Source organism: Borostomias antarcticus (genome assembly GCF_949987555.1).
Source record: "Borostomias antarcticus genome assembly, chromosome: 10".
In the NCBI taxonomy this organism is placed as follows: Eukaryota; Metazoa; Chordata; class Actinopteri; order Stomiiformes; family Stomiidae; genus Borostomias; species Borostomias antarcticus.
The window spans coordinates 9,483,529-9,502,956 of NC_140243.1; the positions used below are offsets into that span (position 1 = coordinate 9,483,529).

At 48.4% G+C, this 19,428-nt stretch overlaps 1 protein-coding gene across 1 annotated transcript; it reads right to left on the minus strand.

Moving 5' to 3' along the window:
* Positions 1-1,473: 1,473 nt before the first annotated feature.
* ndnf (neuron-derived neurotrophic factor) lies at positions 1,474-19,054 on the minus strand (the record flags this gene model as incomplete). The annotated part of the gene is made up of 7 exons (XM_084444463.1): positions 1,474-2,873; positions 3,979-4,103; positions 4,682-4,900; positions 16,605-16,657; positions 17,745-17,971; positions 18,235-18,256; positions 18,998-19,054. 7 exons carry the CDS (start codon positions 19,052-19,054, stop codon positions 1,474-1,476), a joined length of 2,103 nt encoding a protein of 700 aa, XP_084300589.1.
* Between the last annotated feature and the right edge of the window lie 374 nt (positions 19,055-19,428).

Consider the following 19,428-nt stretch of genomic DNA (forward strand, 5'->3'; position numbering starts at 1 on the left):
ATTAGCGTGGCTCTACAGGGCTATCCATGGCATTCCCACAGCACACTGGGATCTCCTTCACATTATTCCAGGGCAGCCGCAGGTTAATGGAAGCCAGGTGCTCCTCCCTGCGTTTCCTCCGAGCGGGACAGCTTGATTGACAGCAAGCTGTGGCGGCGAATCGGAGCGTTGCGGGCTAAAGAAGCGGGTCGTGCTGGAAACATGGAGATTCACAAGGAGCAGCTGTTTGGGTTGGCCACAACAGAGACGGCCTTTCCATTCACCTGAGACCTCTCCTGATTGGAACGTGTGGATGTGTGTGTGCGGTGCTGCGCGTCTGGTCCTCCGCGTCGCTTTACTTGCGGTTTGTAGATGTGTCGGTAAAATAGCGTGTCAGTTACCCCTCATCCACAAAATGGAATCAGATGCAGATAGCCTGCAAGTGTAACACGGTCTCAACTGCTGTGTGCGAACGCTAGGCCTCGGAATATCAGACACCTGACGGGGTGACATCATCTAAAGATATTGAAATACATTCATGTGAATAATGCATTCCTGAGACGTCCATGGGAAACTCTTCTTCTATGTCAGTAGTCATTTCTGTCAGGGATCAAGTTATGCTTATGCGGACATAATATAGACCCTAATGTAAAATCTATGAACACAATATTCTGTATTCTGCTGAGTCCTTTCATCTAGGAGCCAGAGAAGTGATGTGATAACAGCCCTTCAGAAGAACATGACACTCGGGGTGACACAGGGATTACTGGTTCTATATTTAGTGTTTATGTACATGAATAATTGGCAGGACCACTCTGTACATGTGACACACACAGTGATACAGTGATAACACACAGACCTCCAGTACAGACACATTTACAGACGGGCTCTAGGGCAAACACTGGCTGAGATACACAGGGGAATGTCTCAACAACGACTATTTCCTCTTAGAACTGGAATTTCCTCATAACAGTAATAATCATCATCAATCAAAAACAAACAATCAGAACAAAAGAGGCAAAAAAAGTATAAAATAATTTAAATCTCTCCTAAACGTGTAGTGTACTGTATATGCACTGAGAGAACTATACATGTCCGGTAGCTACTGTATCTCCGCAGGTCAACGTGAATTGAAACTGAAGGAACAAACAAATATGACAGACAAACGCAAAGTCATGCAGCAACAAAGAGACGCACAGGATGAAAGATTCTCTTCTTTGAAGCTCCGTCTCCCGGTTGGCAAGAGGATGCCGAGACCCAAAGCATGGCGACAGAGTACCTCTCACTATAGGTCACCGTGCCACAACCAAATGTAAACATAAATATAGGCTACAGGTTGATACCTCTCTCTAAAAACAGTTCGGTCTCCACCACATGCCCCTCAGCTGTGAGTAGTCAGTCTGTATACACTCCTTAGTAGAATATCACTTAGAGTTAAATAAACTTTTTTTTAATATATATATTTATAATAGATTTTATTCTGTGCAGAGTCTTTTAGCAGTATTTCCTCGTTTTCACCAGTTTGCTCTGGTATTTGACCGAGTGACCGCTGTGGCCGACCACGTAAACGTCCAGCAGGTAGGCCTTGCCCGGCTCCAGCCCCGTGATGGTTTCCGTGGTGACGGCCTTCTGCAGGTTGGGGCTGTGGAAGTACTTGCAGAGGACCTTCTCCGACTTCCGGCGCGTCTCTGGCCCGGCGCACTGGTTCTGCTCGCGGCGCCGCTGCTCCTCGCCGTAGCTCTCGGCCACCTCCTTGCGGTAGACGCAGTACTTGTTGCGGTCCTGGGTGCCCAGCCAGGCCACGGTGGCGGAGGAGCAGGTGCGCAGCTTGTCGAAGGCCTTGATGCGGGTGTCCTCGGGGAGGGAGGGGAAGGGCTGCTTGCTGCTCGGCCGGGTGGTGGCCAGGACCTTCAGGGTGGACGCGCCCTTCCTGCTGCCGCGCAGGCGGATCAGGTACTTTGCCTTGGGCTTCCCGCGCAGCAGGAACTGCCGCACGCCCTCCACGTTCTGGGAGAGCTGCAGCTTGCCGTCACGCCTCACCTGCACCTGCACGGAGTCCAGGCAGGCATGGACGAACAGGGTGACCCGTTGGTGGGAGGACACCGGGGCGAAGCGGAGGAACTTGCTGCCCTTCCTCTTGATGAAGATGTCGGACATCTTGCCGTCCTTCAGCTCCACCGTCTTCTGGCGGGCCTCCTCCTTGGTGCGGGCGAACGTGCCCACGTAGGCGGTGCTGGTGTTGCTGGCGGAATTCACCGCGAACACGTCGAAGTAGTACTGGGTGTCCGGCTTCAGGTCTGACACGGTGAAGATGTTCTTGTTGCCGATGCACACCTTGACGATGTCCAAGTTCTTGGGCTTCGGTGTGTAGGCGCGGGAGATCTTGTTGCTGCTGAGGCCTCGGTCCTTCCCGAAGTCGTTGTCCGAGGGGACGAAGCCGAAGTGTGCAAAGTCGAATGGGCTGAAGTCTCTGCCTGGTTTGGGGGCCAGCATGAAGGCGTCGTCGGCGTTGATCTTGGCCTCGGCCGCGCACATGCTCTTGAAGTTGTGCTCCTTGTTGATGACCACGCAGTACTGGACGGGCTGGCCCATCACAGAGCCCGTGGGGGTGGGTTTCCAGGCCAGGGTGACGGTGGTACGGCCCAGCGTGGTCACGTCCACCCTGGGGTCGTAGGGAAGCTCGGGGTAGGGCTGGTCGGACTCCGGGGTGGTGGTGGCATAGACTTTGAAGTTGCTGTCCTTCTCTGAGCAGAGCAGCTCCAGCTGGTAGAGGCCGGATGGGGTGCTGGTGGCCACGTAGGACTCCACGTCATTGCCCTTGTAGGAAAACAGCTCCGTTCCCTCGTCTACCGTCACCTGCTGCTGCTTCTGCTGGTCGAGGGGCTCAGGCTCGCCTGGGAAACACACACAGGAACATAGACAGTCAGAACATGAATTCCATTCACAGCGTCAAAGCCAGATCATCCACAGAAGCATTTCTTCCCAAATTTCTTTTTTTCCACATTTGGGCCCTGATGCAAAATAATTTCCACTTGTGCTAAAAATGACCTGCTTAATGTGTTGGCATTGCTGAGGTCATGGAGAAGCTCCCCAAGCCTCATGGCCCATTAGCCCCTTAGCCGGCAGCCATGTTTTCACTCCAAACATCCCTAAAGATCACAGCCGGGTATTCACTTGGCCTTTCCTGGGAAGCTGCACTACAAAGAAGCTCCTTGTAGCCTTGCATGAGGGAGTCGGTGCCATAATATTATGTTTGTCAACTAGAGGGTGTGCTCGACGGTGTACGAAATTAATGCTCAAAGATCCGTTCCTATCCACGACATTTTGGAAAGCGAACAACAAGCACGGCCAGGCGGAGCGGTTACAGTGTGCCTTATGCGTCTGTCTATTTACAGAGTTCACTGGACACCAGTGAGCAACTGTGAGAGTTCCTCTGTTTGTGTGAATGGCAGCCTGGTCTGGGTAAGCTTCCGTGCATGGCAAACCTCTGTTCCTTTGTTGATTTGACTTTTTGCCTGTGCTGTAATCTATAGGATCACATAAGGAAGTGATTTATTCCCACGCCACCTCATGGAGCATTATTGGGCTCATGCGATGACGCAGCCCTGCCTGAGACAAAAAACCTCAAATGTCGCCCTAGGACCACGAACAACAATGTCATCTTGGCCTTGGTCATCTTGGTGTTAATGTGTTGAGAGCGGACAGCTTTCTGTCTCCATCTCCCAGACTACCAACGTCAGGTATGGTCAGTCTAGATGCCTCGAGTGGTCAGACTCAGACCAGACAACACGTCACAAGGCCACACCAAACACACAAGGCCTACAGTCCCAACGGCTTCCAACCGCAAAAACTGTACAGTGGACTGTCTGTTTGACATAATCCACAACCACGCGAATCCTATGACACATTTTTCATGCTCATCCAGTAGAGTCGCTATGCTAATCAGGCATGCGCATAACTAAGTATATATTTTGCCGTTGCTTGATGTTTGTCGTTTACCTGAGGCCTCCCCACTCGCCTCCTCAGGCAGCTCCTGGAGAGTGAGCTTCCATTCCAGAGGAGCGTCGCATGGCGTCACCGTCACTGACAGCGGGGTGTTGTCCTCCTCCACCACAAAGTAGAACCTGTCAGAACAAGAGGATACAGCACCAACGTTAATAACAGTCATTCCACCGACATCTCCGACTTGCTGTCAAAGTGATCTAGACGCTTCTCTGTCTAAATCTGCATCATTAGTGAAATCCACTCAAGGTTGTTGACGCCGGGGTGCTTAGATAACAAGCAAGAATAGTATAGTGGATGGTATAATGGAGTGCCTGGGTGCCATCATGTACACAGAGAACATCATGTACACAGAGAACATCATGTACACAGAGTAGGCTACTCTATTTTCTTTCCGAGCACTAATGACCTTGGACTCTCCATCCATAAACATACGCTCAATCACTTCAACATTAATGTCTCATCTATTATGCAGTTCCCCCTCAGAGTCAGTATACACCGGACAATATGTTCCTCGTCCACTTACTGTACAGAAAGCAGCCATATGCTGTACACAGTACAGGTTTTCCACACTGTAATCAGTCAATAGAACACATTTCTTCATGCATGTTTTTGATAATTCATTTCGAGAATGACTGTGTATGATTGTGATGGTTATACAGTACGGTATAACGGTGGTGTTCGTACAGTAATACCTCACCTTTTGGGTGTGTCCCTGAAGAGGTAACCGCTGATCTCAGCGCCGTCTGGGATGACAGACGAGTCATGGAACAGGGTCTTGTCTTGGATCTGCATCTGGAACAGACCCTCGTCCCGAGTGGGCAGTTTCTGAGCCACCGCCCCCAGAACCAGCCCCAGAACCAGCCCCAGAACTAGGGCTACCCTCCTGGACCCCGGAGCTCCCGAACACAGCCTCATCCTAGAAAACAAAGAGCAAACACACACACTGTCACAACAACCTGGTATACACACACACACACACACATACACACCATCACAGCTCAACCTGGAAAACACACACACACCATCACAACTCAACCTTGAAAACACACACACATCACCACCACCACCACCACAACAACAACAACAACAACAACAACAACACAAGCTGGTACACACATAGCAGACACACATACAGTGACATTCTCAACAATGTGGAAAGCCCAAGGACGTGAATATTGGACATTTCATATCACTACTCTCTCTAATTAATTTGGCCGTTTTCTACCACTGCTAGTAGTAGGTACTATACTCAAGTCCCTTCTTAAGTACGATAGAGCAGACTGGAGTGGTGCTCTAGTCAGCCAGGGGAGAGGAGATTTGAAGTGAACAGAAAAGTTTTTTTTTTTTTTTAAATTAGCAAGAAAATGGAAAGAAGACAAAAGAGAGAATACCCTGAGCTGGAGAGAGAAGGAGGGGGCGGGAGAAAGAGAGAGAGAGAGGGGGGAGAGAGAGAGAGGGGGGGGAGAGGGAGGGCCCAGGGTCAGAGGATCTAGATTGAGGAGGAGGTGCAGAGGAGTTGTGATGGACCTGGAGCTGAGCCCCAGCGGGCTGTGCAGGGAAGCCTCAGCTGACCAGCGCTCAGAAACACTCAGATTTCCTCCTTCTATTGATCCTGGTCACATTGATCGCAGCTGATGGGGAAGTTAAATCCCTGGTGATTTAATCAGGCTAATGATGGAAGATTAGCTGGACACTTTACTGCCATTTACTCCATGTGAGAGGTGTCCTTTTAATGACCTCTCTCTCTCTCTCTCTCTCTCTCTTTCTCTCTCTCTTTCTCTCATGCATTGTCCAACCACCACTCTCTCTCTTTTTCTCTCTCTCTCTTTCCTGGCCTCCTTCTCTGTCCTTTTCTCCCTCTATCACTCTCTTCCCCTCCAACAGAACTGATCAAGCTTATCTGTCTTTCTCTCTCAGATACTCATACTGTATGCACATCCCAGATAGACAGACAGACAGACAGACAGAAACTCTATTGATCCCCAGGGTAAATTTATTGTACATTTGACAGTACAGTATAACCCCTTTGTCTTCTCTCTCTTGTCAGGCAGATCATGTTTCCCCCCCTCCCTCCTCCTCCTCTCTCGCTGGAGAGACAGGTAAGCAGAGAACCCAAGGCCGTACATGCTTCCATGGTACAAACATGACTTAATTACTACAGTTTCTGCCTGTCAAACACAAACCAGAGAGGAGTCCTCGACAGCTCCTGTCAGTGCGTCCGTCTCCCCCCTGCTCTGCAGCGAGCCTTCCAACTGCAAGACTTCAGAATGGGCAGGAAAGCCTTCTAAGTGGATCTTTGAGGTTTGACTCGCAGTGATCCTTATCACCGCAACTTGCCTCTTTCCACTTCAGAAGCGCGTCGGCCCAGAACAAAGACACGTCTATTAATAGTCCAGACAGCTCAGAGGTGGTATGTTCAGAGCTGTCTCTCGCGTCGTCCCCAAAGGGAACCCAGACACTCTCACACAGGCCCAGGCCTCAACGGCTGCACCAATCCCACGCACCCCTTATGTCATCAGATACGGGACACTCTCCCTGATTGGTGTAGTATCACCAATACATTTGCTTGCCCAGTGTTCAACATAACAGCCATCACACACTTGATATGTCGCTGTGCGATGTTTCCAACAACAGCTATGTGATCACCACGCGTAGTATTACTGATTCAAGCCAGAGGCTGGGGTGGTCAGAACGCTCTGGCAGCATACATTACACCAGATCTACACTCAGATCCAGTCCATCGGGCTGTCCCCCTGAAAGATGACACCTGCATATTAAAGCGGTGGGGTTTGCCTGCGCTGGTGTCAGGCTCCTGTGGTTCTGTGGACTAAGCAGAGGCTGCATGGTAACGCAGGCCTGAGTGGCCCCGCTTCAGACGGCAGGCCTGCACCATTCTCAGGCCGTAGTGCTCTCTTTCCAAAATAAAACTTCAAAAAACATGCATCTGGAACAAATAAAGGCTAATGTTTAATTAGAGTGAGGGAGAATGGATGATTGTAATTTGGTGGAGGATAATTTGAAGGCAGAGTCGGCCACAATCGTGTCAACTTTGTTTTGCTGCTTCCTTTTATTTATTTATATATTCATTTATTTTTCAGTTTCACTCCGACTACAACTTTGTTCAAAACTTGAAATACTTTTTGGTTGTTAGAAAAAAAAATTGAATCCATTACAGTATATGTGAAGTTGTGGCAACTGAGGACATTGGGAAAGATGTTGACGGAGAGGCTGGGGTCTCTTAAGAACGTCACGTTAAAAGATATATTACAGAAATAATAATCGCTTTCAGAGTATGTATTACTGCTTTCAGAGTATGTATTACTCTTATATCAATAACAGTCCTGCACAAAGTCTAGGAGTTATTGACTGTCAAACCACGCTCTAAAAACAATGTCGTTGTTAAATTCCCTAATTATAGCCATATGTTTGTGAGGAGCTTGGAAACAATCGAACCCAAAATCAATTGTCGTTCCACAGTAACAAGACAGCAAAATGTTCAGAGACAGTGACTAGTTTAAAACAATTATAACCAGGGCTGAAAATTAACACCTGCCACCGGCCAAATGCAGGTAAAATTTCAAATTGGCAACTAGATTTCGGAAGGCTATCTGAAAAAAATATATACTTGGCCGGTAGATTTTTTCATCTACAGTCCCCTTGGCAGGTGACTCACCGTGAGCCAAAAAGTTAATTTTCACCCCTAATTATAACCCCTCCATCTGAATTCCTAGACCGACAACATTCACCCAGTCCACATCAAGGTCCATTACTACTTACTACATTGGAACATTAGCTATGCACATAGCAACTAATCTTGAAAACAATGTAAAATCACACATCCCAGGTGGATGCAATCTTTGAAATGGCATCAATCATCTAGGCCATTAAAATCAACAATCATTCCATTACTAAAGAGATTAAAGGAGAATAAAGGATTCTGCCTTTTATAGTGCATTTACATTCATTAATATATGAATGGCCTAATCAACTGCAAAGCTTGTTCAAACAGAGATTGACTTAGCTTGGTCGTATGCTAGTCTGTTAAGAGGTGCGTGTCTATGTGTGCGTGTGTGTGCGTGGGTGCGTGTGTGTGTGTGTCTGCCCTGAGTGTGTAGGAGCTGATGACCCAGCAGCCAGTCAGTGCGAGGGGAGTTCACTATGATGACTAGCACATGTACTGTATATAACATGGAGAGAGACCGGCACACGCATGCCATGTAGAGAGACTCACACATGTATCCCATGCAGAGAGACTAACACATGTATGCCATGTAGAGGCCTTTCTGAGTGATGGAGAGCTCGTATGCTCAGCAGAACATCTTAGCCCTGTCACTCACACAACAGCAGTCCTGCTGTCCTGCTGTCCAACATCAGAGATTCATGACTCCGATGTATGTATGTGTGTGGCGGGGGGGTTGAGTGTGTATGTGCATGTGTGTTTTATGTGTGTGTGTGTGTGTGTGTGTGTGTGTGTGTGTGTGTGTGTGTGTGTGTGTGTGTGTGTGTGTGTGCGTGCGTGCGCATGTTTGAGTATGTCTCTCTGTGTCTGTGTGTATGGGGGGGGGGCGAGGGTGAGTGTGTATGTGCATGTGTGTTTTCTGTGTGTGTGTGTGTGTGTGTGTGTGTGTGTGTGTGTGTGTGTGTGTGTGTGTGTGTGTGTGTGTGTGTGCGCATTTTTGAGTATGTGTCTGTGTGCACTATGTTTTGTCTTCCTCCTGCTCTGCACCCCCCTCCCCCCCCCTGTACTAGGGGTCGCCCTGTGTCCCTCCAGCTCCCTGTCAGGGCGGGGAACCTTCTGCCAACTCCCACATGGAGCTCATTAGCAGGTCGGGATGGAAGAAAAGACACTTTAATTTCAACACAAATAAAGAGACATTTCGGATTCCTCCCAATGAGACGCCTGGCGGGACTCGCTAGAGCTGGAGCCCCCTGTGTGTTTTCTTAAAGCCGTTCTGCAGGCTGATTTACGGTAGGCCTTCAGTAGCGGCCTCCATCACGGCTGTCACTTCAGGGCCAACATCGGATCAGAGTGACGGGTTGAGACAGGGCACAGAACCGGAGATGGAACCGCACAGAACCGGGCCGTGTCCATGCAGCCGGGCCAGACCACAGCAGGTCTGGTGTTCTTGGACAGCCAAACAGCTCATTAATGAATTGGTAGAGACTGTGGTCGGGGCTCTCGTCCAAGGGTATGCATTTAGTCTGTGCAGTTGTGTGTGTGTGTGTGTGTGTGTGTGTGTGTGTGTGTGTGTGTGTGTGTGTGTGTGTGTGTGTGTGTGTGTGTGTGTGTGTGTGTGTGTGCGTGTGTGTGTCTAAAACCATCAAATTCCGCTCGCCCAAAGACTGCATCAGCCTACACTATCACTCACACTCTTGTCTTCTTACCATCCAAGTCATAACACACTGTTTGAGTTTCTCAGCTACCCACATCAGCTGGCCGCATAGACATTCTGGCGCACTAGCCAGTTAGAGGAGGAGGGCCTGGCTATTTTCTGTTTGATGACCCAGGCCTGTAGTTAGCACCGCATCCTGGAATGTTAGTTGGAGGAGTGGGTCAGGTCGCAGGGCCACACTCTATTGCTGCGCTACAAATGAGCCATTCAAACCGGGGGGAAGGCACCTCTGACTGATGTGCACTTCATCGCTGTCATGTCATTGTGGCAGGGAGATCACACTGATTAGCACACACACAGAGCGCTCCATGAGAAAGGCATCCGCCCCACGCACTCCCCATCAGCATATCAAGGATAAGGCCATAGAGCTGCATCGTGGGAAATGAGCCAACCATGTTTCTGGTTTGTTCCACCGAGCATAGAACACAGGACCGCTCTTCATTGGGCAGACAGGCTCCAGTCTTGAGAGCAATGCCTCCGCCTCTGTCTGTCCGAGGCAGTTTAATGGATGCTTTGCGGAGTGAATGTTCTAGGGTCTGGCAGTGGGTGTGTGGATATGATGAATAATTTAAAAGTGGGAATTTAAAAAAAACATTGAAAACATCCTTAATCTTCCACCACCAGCAGCAACTCTGGATGTGACACCCAGTCCAGCGCGCTGGACAAAGGCAACGCGAAGGAGACTGTATCTACACTGCAGCCTGTCACTTCTCCGGACTCATAAATGGCTAGCAACACTGGCGGAATTCTTTCAGCCCTGAGTTTTCATATGCAAATGACGGTTTAGTTACGGTATGCAACACAGACCTTCCCATTTTAAGACTTTTGTTCATGATTCATTCTCCTGAGAAAGTATATGGGAGGCAGTGATTCACTCTGCTACTAAATACAGTTATTCAAAGTCTCATTCTGTCTGTCTGTCATTATATAGACCTCGGCCCGACGGAGACTGAAACGGAAAAAACATGAATCTCACCGTGGGATGGGTGAATAAGAAGCTTAGAGCTACAATACCCGTCCTTCAGATGTCCTTGACCAGAGCACTATATCAAATCATACTCTAACATCAATATCCACAAATATATATAATAATAGACTATAGCCTATCTGTCTTCGGCTAGGCTATAACCAATAAAAGTTAAAATCCTAAAGCGCTGGACAGGTTAATTAAATAAAGATAATATTTTATCTAAATAGCCTAATGCTATGATGAGATAGGCGCAACGACAACTTAAAATAATAGCATTTTAATGTATGTTAATACATACAAAATCCAAGAAAATACAAAGTTCAAACTGTGTGGGCTAAGGGAGAGCCAAATCTAACGGTTCTTGCAGGTGCGCGAGATTACTTGTCACAGAAGAAATTATAGTCCACCGAAACTGATATCCAAATTCCAAATCATTGAAATATTTCTTGCATTTTGCATCGGCAGCAGCACCACAATCAAAGGGGCCAATGTGGCGAATGTAGCCTATGCTGAGCACTACTATGGAAAGGGGCGAGAACGCATATTGATGAATTGTGTCTAGCGGCTTTAGAGGAGCCCCGTCACCCCTGAGAGCATGGGAACCCCGTCACAAGCACAAAGCAGGGAATTTCAGACCCAGAGCCCGCGGACGCTGCCTTCCGCGTGTCCTTTTCAACCTCAAGCAAAAGTTCATCCGTTTTACGCGACATTCATCGTGCCCCGTGAAATACAGCCAAGCTAAGGAACCAAATTAAAAGAGTATGCGAGCCCAGGCTTGATTGAAATGTGTTTGAAACCCCTTAACTTCCCGGAGTTGTAACCACAAAAACCCCTTCCCTTTATCTGGCAGGCGTTTCAAAGGCAAGCGCTCTTTATTCCGAGACTGTTTTTAAGGAGCTCTCTCCAGAGGCGCTTCACAAACCGTCCTGCACTCATTGAAAAAATATTTAAAACGTGTTAATTTTCATGTTTTGACATAGGCCTAAATTTGCCATAGCCTACGTATAACAATTCAGAGAAATTAGACGAGCTATAAAACAAAAAAAGTTTAAATAAGTTCGGTAAATATAAGTCAGTCTTCTTACCTTTCAAATTGAGGAATGAAATTAGTTTTATCTTCTGGATGATGGAGACTTAAACAGCTGAGAGACCACCACAATAAAGATGAATACAACCAAATCAAACGGGACTTTTGGAATTCTAAATTAAAGTTGTCCTTTTCAGTGTCCAATAGATTCCTTAGTTCTGTTCTGGTGTGGTAGCAATCGGTTAACAGCTTTGGAGCGTGCTGGCAATTGCAGATCTAGCTCGTCTCGGATCTGAGCGGGTATCCTGAGTTCTGGCAGCGCGTCGCTCCCCTGCCGCGCGGCTGCTATTGAAACTCCCGACTGAAGACAAACTGAACTGAAAGCAAAGTGGTGCAAACTTCTCCCCTGCGCTCAGCCTAGGAAGACTCCAAGAACCAGCCCACTCCTCCAGGACATCACAGCCCTAACAAATTAAAACACAGCCAGGCACTAGTCAGAATCAACTATGGACCTATCACATGCACGCATCACTTTATGAATGAAAATGCATTTTGAAATCATTTTATTTTGAAACAACATTATTCTGGGCGAATGCAAATTTGCGGGCACACAAAAAACTTGGCACAATTTTACGCATTCGACTACGACTTCCATAAATTGTAGAATATGCGGTATTTTTATTTCAGAATGTGTAGTCTACAAACAAACCTGAATAACTTGAGGTAGTTGAGCACTGCGGTTTCAATGAGTGGAAAAGTATAGTGGAAAATACAGCACAAGAGGTGTCTGTGCCGCAACAAGCACATAAATCTCGTGCCTCTCTGTTATTTTAGGAGCGGGGATCCCCCTGCACGTTCTCTTGTTGGGAGATGTTTACTCCGTGATGCTCAGAAAATGAACAGTCTGAGTAGCACGCAACCCTCCAGGCTACATTTGTGTGTGGGCAAGTTTTATCTAAAATAGCTGGGTGAGAGGAGAAAACTTTTGATACCATACATTGTTTTGGGATGATTGTTTGGATAATACACAACATTATGTGTATGGCGGCATAAAGCATTCTAGCGGGATCCATCTGTGGCTCAGAGATGGCCTAGGTATAGGCTGTCGGTGGTGTGAAAATTTGAGCAAGCCGATATGACAGGGAAGCTTTTGTCTGTTCCCGGGACGGAAGTAAATATTTATCCAAGATAAGAGCTTTGTAGGTGATGTCAATTGCTATTTATGACTTGATGAGGGCACAGCCATACTGCAGACTGCTGTGTGAAAGGATGCTGCAGCTTCACCCCCCCCTTCTCCCAAGCGGACCCAATTGTCTGGACCCTGTCTGCAACTGTCTGGACCCTGTCTGCAGCTGTCTGATGTTTCATTACCTCCACTCACTTTGAACGCACGAGCAGGAGCAGGTGTGGCCTGCGCGGGCCTATCTGTAGGTAGACGGAGGACGATGGTCCTTGTGCTAACCTTGGGCAACAATTACGTGCAGTCACGCTCATCTTAAATTCTGTTTCATACCGCAACAATACGATATTGATTCGATATTTTGTTTTATTCATCTTGAAAAATGCGAATTCGCTATATATAGGCCTGCTAACACTGGGCTAAGTGCCCTGTAGATATGAAGTGCTCTAATCCGGCCCATTAGACGGTCTTGGTACAACAGCATCCCCTAGCGTCTGTGTTGGCTTCCATGCTTCACATGTGGCTGAAACCTGAAACATCAGTGGTCCAGGCTTCTGCTCCTTTGGTAGGTGAGCCGACCTTCTGCCCACAGGCCTTTGATTACCCACAGAAAACTGGGAACATTGTGTCATGAGTTAGAGTTGGCAATATTGTATGTAGCACTGAGCAACACTCATATACAGTTGCTACTCCCAGACCTCCGGCTCAGGACTGCACCCTCATCCAGCTGTCACTTCATGGAATTCAGAACCTTATTTCGAACACCACCACACACATACACACACACACACACACACACACACACACACACACACACACACACACACACACACACACACACATACACACACACACACACAAACACACACACACCACACGCATACACACACACCACACACATCCTCATACACATGCACGCACACACATACACACACACACACACACCACGCATCCACATACACACACACACACACACAGTTATTGCATCACCCATGGCAGACCTGTAAATCACACAATAGTGGTGTTTGATGGGTCTGACTGTGATTAGGCTGCCGTGGCTCTCGTGTTTCTCAGATTAAAATAGATGCCAAACTCAATCTGCTCTCAGCTACACCACAGAGCCGTGAAAATGAATCCACTCTAGGGATGGACTCGCACACACACACGCACACGCACGCACACACACATGCACACACACACACACACATACAAGTACACACGCACGCACGCATGCACGCTCACACACACACACACATACAAGTACACACACACACTTCAGCTATTTACATGCCAAAGTCTTGAAAATGTAACCACACCAGGGACAATTTAGCCCAGATGGAGGAAGAAGGGGAATAAGGAGGTGAAAAGCACATCATGCCACAATTCTCTCTGCTGCAGCTCAACCCGGAAAAAAAGAAACATATCTCCTTTCAACACATACACACACACAAAAACACACAGACAAGCACATATACTACATTAAGTACCGAAAAATAGCACTGCGCAGTGCAACAATGATCTATATTCCATCTGTGAATGTGGAATTCTTACAACGATGTTGAGTCAGCAGTTATACGTAAATTAGTCTCCTCTCTGCATTGTACAGTCCATTATGACATCAGCGTGACAGCAACCCCATGCATTTCTATAGATCCATTCCATTTCATCCCAACATCGATTGGAACGGAACTCATCTGTCTGCCAGTTTAGAGATAATACCTCTCTGGGAGACGTTACTCCCCCGTCTGTCTGTGTGTGTGTGGGGGGGGGGTGCTGTAATGCAGAGCCTGGTGGTTCCTTCTCCCAAATTATCTCTTCACACTTCTGCTACGCTCCTCAAAGCCATTAATGCAGGGAGGAGGAATGGCATAGCTTATCAGGTTGGAATGTGTGTATATTAACCCCCCCCCACACACACACACACACAAATCTAACTCAAGGACAGTCAGCACAGATTGAGATACATGCGCCCATTACTCACATCACACTCTTGAGTTATCTGCAGGTTCTTCCTCAGAGTTCCGGATTGCCTAACAAGAAGATGGGCCCTGCTAGTCAGCCTGTCCTACCACCATCACACACACACTTACAGTACCAACCCCACACACACACCACCTACAGAATCAACACCACACACACACACACACACATACACCACCTACAGAACCAACGCCACATACACACACACACACACACACACACACACCACCTACAGCACCAACGCCACACACACACACACACACACACACCACCTACAGCACCAACGCCACACACACACACCACCTACAGAAACAACGGTACCAACACCACACACATAAGCACCACCACACACACCACCTACGAACGCCACACACATCACACCACCACACACATCCCCTACAGTACCAACGCCACAGACACCACACCGCACACATCACACCACCATACACAAAAACACTACCACATACACCACCTACTAATGCCACACACATAAACACCTCCACACACACAACCTACCAATGCCACACACATCACACCACCAAGCACATCACATGCCCTGATGATCTTCTAGTCAGGATTTCGACCATGCCATAGCACTGAGACTGCTCTTGTTAAGGTCCATCCATTTACAGACAATGGCAGAATTTCAGTCTTAGTCTTACAGGATCTTAGTATTACTGGATCTCAGTGCTGCATTCTACACGGTTGACCACAACATATTACTAGGCCGACTGGAAAACTGTCTGGGAATTTCTGGCACTCAAAATTGAGCGGACAAAAATCTTCTGTTCAACATTTACATGCTCCTACTAGCTCAAATTATGGAAAACAGAAAAATATGTTACCATAGCTACGCAGATGACACAAATGTACATCACCATATCACCAGGGGACTATAATCCCATACATGCACTGAGTAAGTGCATTGAATAAATCAACGATTGGATGTGCCAGAACTTTCTTCAACTTAACAAAGATGAAACTGAAGTAATTGTCTTTGGAACCAAAGAAGAATGATTAAAAGTCAGCGCTCAGCTTCAATCAGTAATGTTAAAAACCACGAACAAAGCCAGAAATCTTGGTGTAGTCATCGACTCAGACCTGAATTGCAACAGTTACATTAAGACAGTTACAAAGTCAGCCTACTATCACCTGAAGAATATATCAAGGATTAAAGGATTTATGTCTCAGCAGGATCTGTAAAAACTTGTCTTTGCGTTTATCTTCAGTAAACTCGACTACTGTGTGTTTACAGATATCTCTAAAAAAATTGATCAGACAGCTGCAGCTGATTCAGAACGCTGCTGCTCGAGTCCTCACTAAGACTAAGAAAGTAGATCACATCACTCCAGTTCTGAGGTCTTTACACTGGCTTCCTGTCTGTCAAAGAATTGAGTTCAAAATACTGCTGATGGTTTATAAAGCACTGAATGATTTAGGGCCAAAATATATTTCTGATCTGCTGCTACGTTATGAACCATCCAGACCTCTCAGGTCGTCTGGCACAGGTCTGCTTTCTGTCCCCAGAGTTTAAACAAAACATGGAGAAGCAGCGTTCAGTTTTCATGCTCCACATATCTGAAACAAACTTCCAGAAAACTGCAGGTCTGCTGCAACTCTCAGTTCTCATACTTCCTGGAGACTGTGTTCGGCGGGTCGTAGGTGTAGATGTTATAAAGGAGCAGGGCCAAGACAGATCCCTGGGGGACGCCGTTCTTAAGGCGTCGCAACCTGCTTTGCTGTTCGCAACTGGAGGTGAGGGTAAAGCTTTCAGGTTTCAGATAAGCTCCATGATCATACTGACCATGTGCCTGTCCCGCAGCAGATGGAGCAGCTTGCAGATGAGGCCGCCGTGTCATACGGTGTCGTAGGCAGCTGTCAGCTGTCTATAAAGACAGCTCCAGCCTTCTTTTTGTCCGAAAAGCTGTCCTTGATGTCTTGAGTAATCAAAGTGACTTGATCTATGGTCGATCTCCAACGTCGGAACCCAGCCTTTGGGAGCAGCAGGTCGATGATTTGTTCGACGCTGGCATAAATGAGACACTCGAGGATCTTGAAGGGGATACATACAGTAGCAGAGAGATGGTACGGTAGCTCTTGGGGTCCCCTTCAGGCTTGTTCAGCTTAGGGATCGCGACAACAAGGGCACTTCTTCAGATTTTGGGGACCTTGAGTTGGCGCAAGCAGGAAGAGAGTAACGCTCTTAACCAGGACTTCAGGGCAGGCGCTAAGTATAAGCTGCAGGCAGAGAGAATCATGCCCCGGAGCTTTCCCTGACTTTACATGCTGGAGAGCAGAAGCAAACTCCTCCAATGTGAACTCACCGGAGATGTTACCGCTGCTAGGAGTTGTGGTCTTCCAGAGGTCAGACACTTCTTTTGCCACGAGACGATTTGCGGTCTTTGCCCTCGTATGTCCCACTTTTAACAAATTGTGATGCAATTTTGTTTGCAGAGATGGGGCAGTGACTGGGGGAGTGTCTGGACCTACCAGTGAGGTTGTTAAGGATGCTCCAGTCCTTTTTGTAGCTTTCACCAGTGTGCCGCAGAGTTCCTGGTATGCCTCGTCCACGCTGTTGGTGTTAGGTGGTGGGAGGCACCTCGTGGATCTATGGGTAAAGAGGCGATAGCACTTCCAATTGGCCTTTCGGAATGTTCCATGGCTTCACCGGCTCGCTCAGGATGAGGTCCTTGAGTTTAGGCATGGTTATCAACGGTGGTCGATGTTGGGGCCGCGGGAACTTTCCTAGTACGTGTCTATCAGGGAGCCGGTTATCAATTCCGACACTCGCAAATGCCAGGTCAGGATTCGTCCCAGTTTTCCAGCGACCGGAGACAAAGCTGGCTGCGCACTTCGTACAACAGGTGCGCAATCGTACAACAGGGCCAGGCTGTTGTTAGCTGCCCAAGCAGCTAGGTTCTCTCGGGTCAGGTGTATCATCGGGTGTATCATCGGGTGTACCCCCAATCTTCATGCTGGCAATTGAAGTCGTCAGCATAGAGACAGGGGTGGGGGAAGACTGGGACATAGGCTGATGTGATTCGCGAGGCTTGTAGACGCTGACAGAAGCCGGCAACGTCCATGCACAACCAATCAATCTCCAAGCCAGTCGGGGATTGGTCGGCGAGTCCAGTTCAACCTTTGGTGGACGAACGTAGCAAGGCCATGCTTCCTGCTTAGGATAGACCCAGCTAGAACAAAATCTGTTACGCAGTAGGTCTCCTGGAGGAGGATGACGAGGGCCTTGGTGGTGCAGGCCAGATGTTCTATGATGTTGATCTTACTGGGCGTGAGCCTTTCGGTGTTCAACTGCAGAATTCTGGGTTGGGAACCAGCAGAGCAGATTCCGCCGGCTACCCTCCCCACCTGTGGTAATCGAATGCCAGCCTGGGTGGTGGCCCTCAGTTGGCATCGCTTGCAGTGGTTAATCGCAGCATCTGACAGGGGGCACCACAAGAAGGTGTCTGCCTCGCCCCCCAGTCTGCCTGTCCTCCCTGAGCCAGGACATACAGACACTAGCGGCATAACTCCAGAAATGGAGATTGAAGCTCAGCGAGGCGTTGATGACGACGGTATCGGCGGCCTTCCACCTTAACAACAAGGAAGCCAAACGCGAGCTCCGAATACACATCGATGGAACACTCCTGCCATGCTGCGCCAAACCAACCTATCTTGGCGTGACATTGGACAGGTTGCTCACGTTCCACCGACACCTTGAGTCTCTGCGCAAGAAGTTAACAGCTCATGTGGCATTGATGAGGGGATTGGTCTGATCAGGCTGGAGAGACGGCACAAAAACTTTGCGCATGGCAGCCCTAGCCCTGGTCTACTCGACCAGTGTGGTGCCGCAGCGCTCAGACACGCCTCATCAATCTGCCTATCAACAAAGCCTTGTGCATCATGATAGGATGTCTGCATCCAACTCCTGTGGACAACCTTCCCATCCTTGCAGGCAACCAGCCCGCTGGCTTCTGCCACCCAGGAACCACAGCATGTCTCGCCTGCCGGACCATGGAGCCTAACCACCTGGTCCACGACAGTCTTGCTGCAACAGCGGAGCCTTCTCAGCGCCTCAAGTCGAGACACCCTTTTGTGCCTGCCGCACGGGATCTTCTGCAGCAATGCAGAGATCTTAACATACTCCAGGAGCTTGCTCGATCGCCTCGTTAAGAGGGGTCAGGGAAGAATTTTTACAGCTCACTTATCTGGCCCCCGGGTGATTACTGTTTTTTTGCTTCCCTCTGGAATATGTAGGGGTGGGATGTCTGCCCACCTCCCTTGTTCTCTGTAAAGCGCATTGTGTTGCCTCTGGGTATGAAATGCGCTATATAAATAAAGCTTTGATTGATTGATTGATTAACATCAGTGAGGCAGGACGGGCGGACTACACCTGGTGTGCGGAGTGGGAGGCAAACACCTCCAGGCTCTGTGATTTCATCCCGGCCAGCCAGTCCTTCCCCTACCGGGATGAACTTACCCAGACCGGCGTGGGTGAGGCTTAATTGTCTCCGGACCGGCATCGGACACTTCCGCTCATCGATGCACAGATGGGGCTTTGCATATGTTTGCATGCATGCAAGTGTGGCACCGAGGAACAAACCGCAGACCACGTCATCCAGGACTGTCCGATATATCGGACACCCAACAGAATGCGTGGCCTGGCGGTCATGGATGACGAAACGGTGACATGGCTCCTGAAGGTGTGCCCAGATACATAGCCTGGGTGACCCCCTCATCCAGGCTTGGGGTGGTAAAAGGATAGCCCTTCGGCCCCAAACCTGGGGAGAGAGGACGAATTAACCAACCTACCCAAACGAAGAAGAAGAAGACTGAAGGCTTTTTTTTTGCCGCTGCTTTTTATTAAATCAAATAATTATTCATTTGTACACTCCAC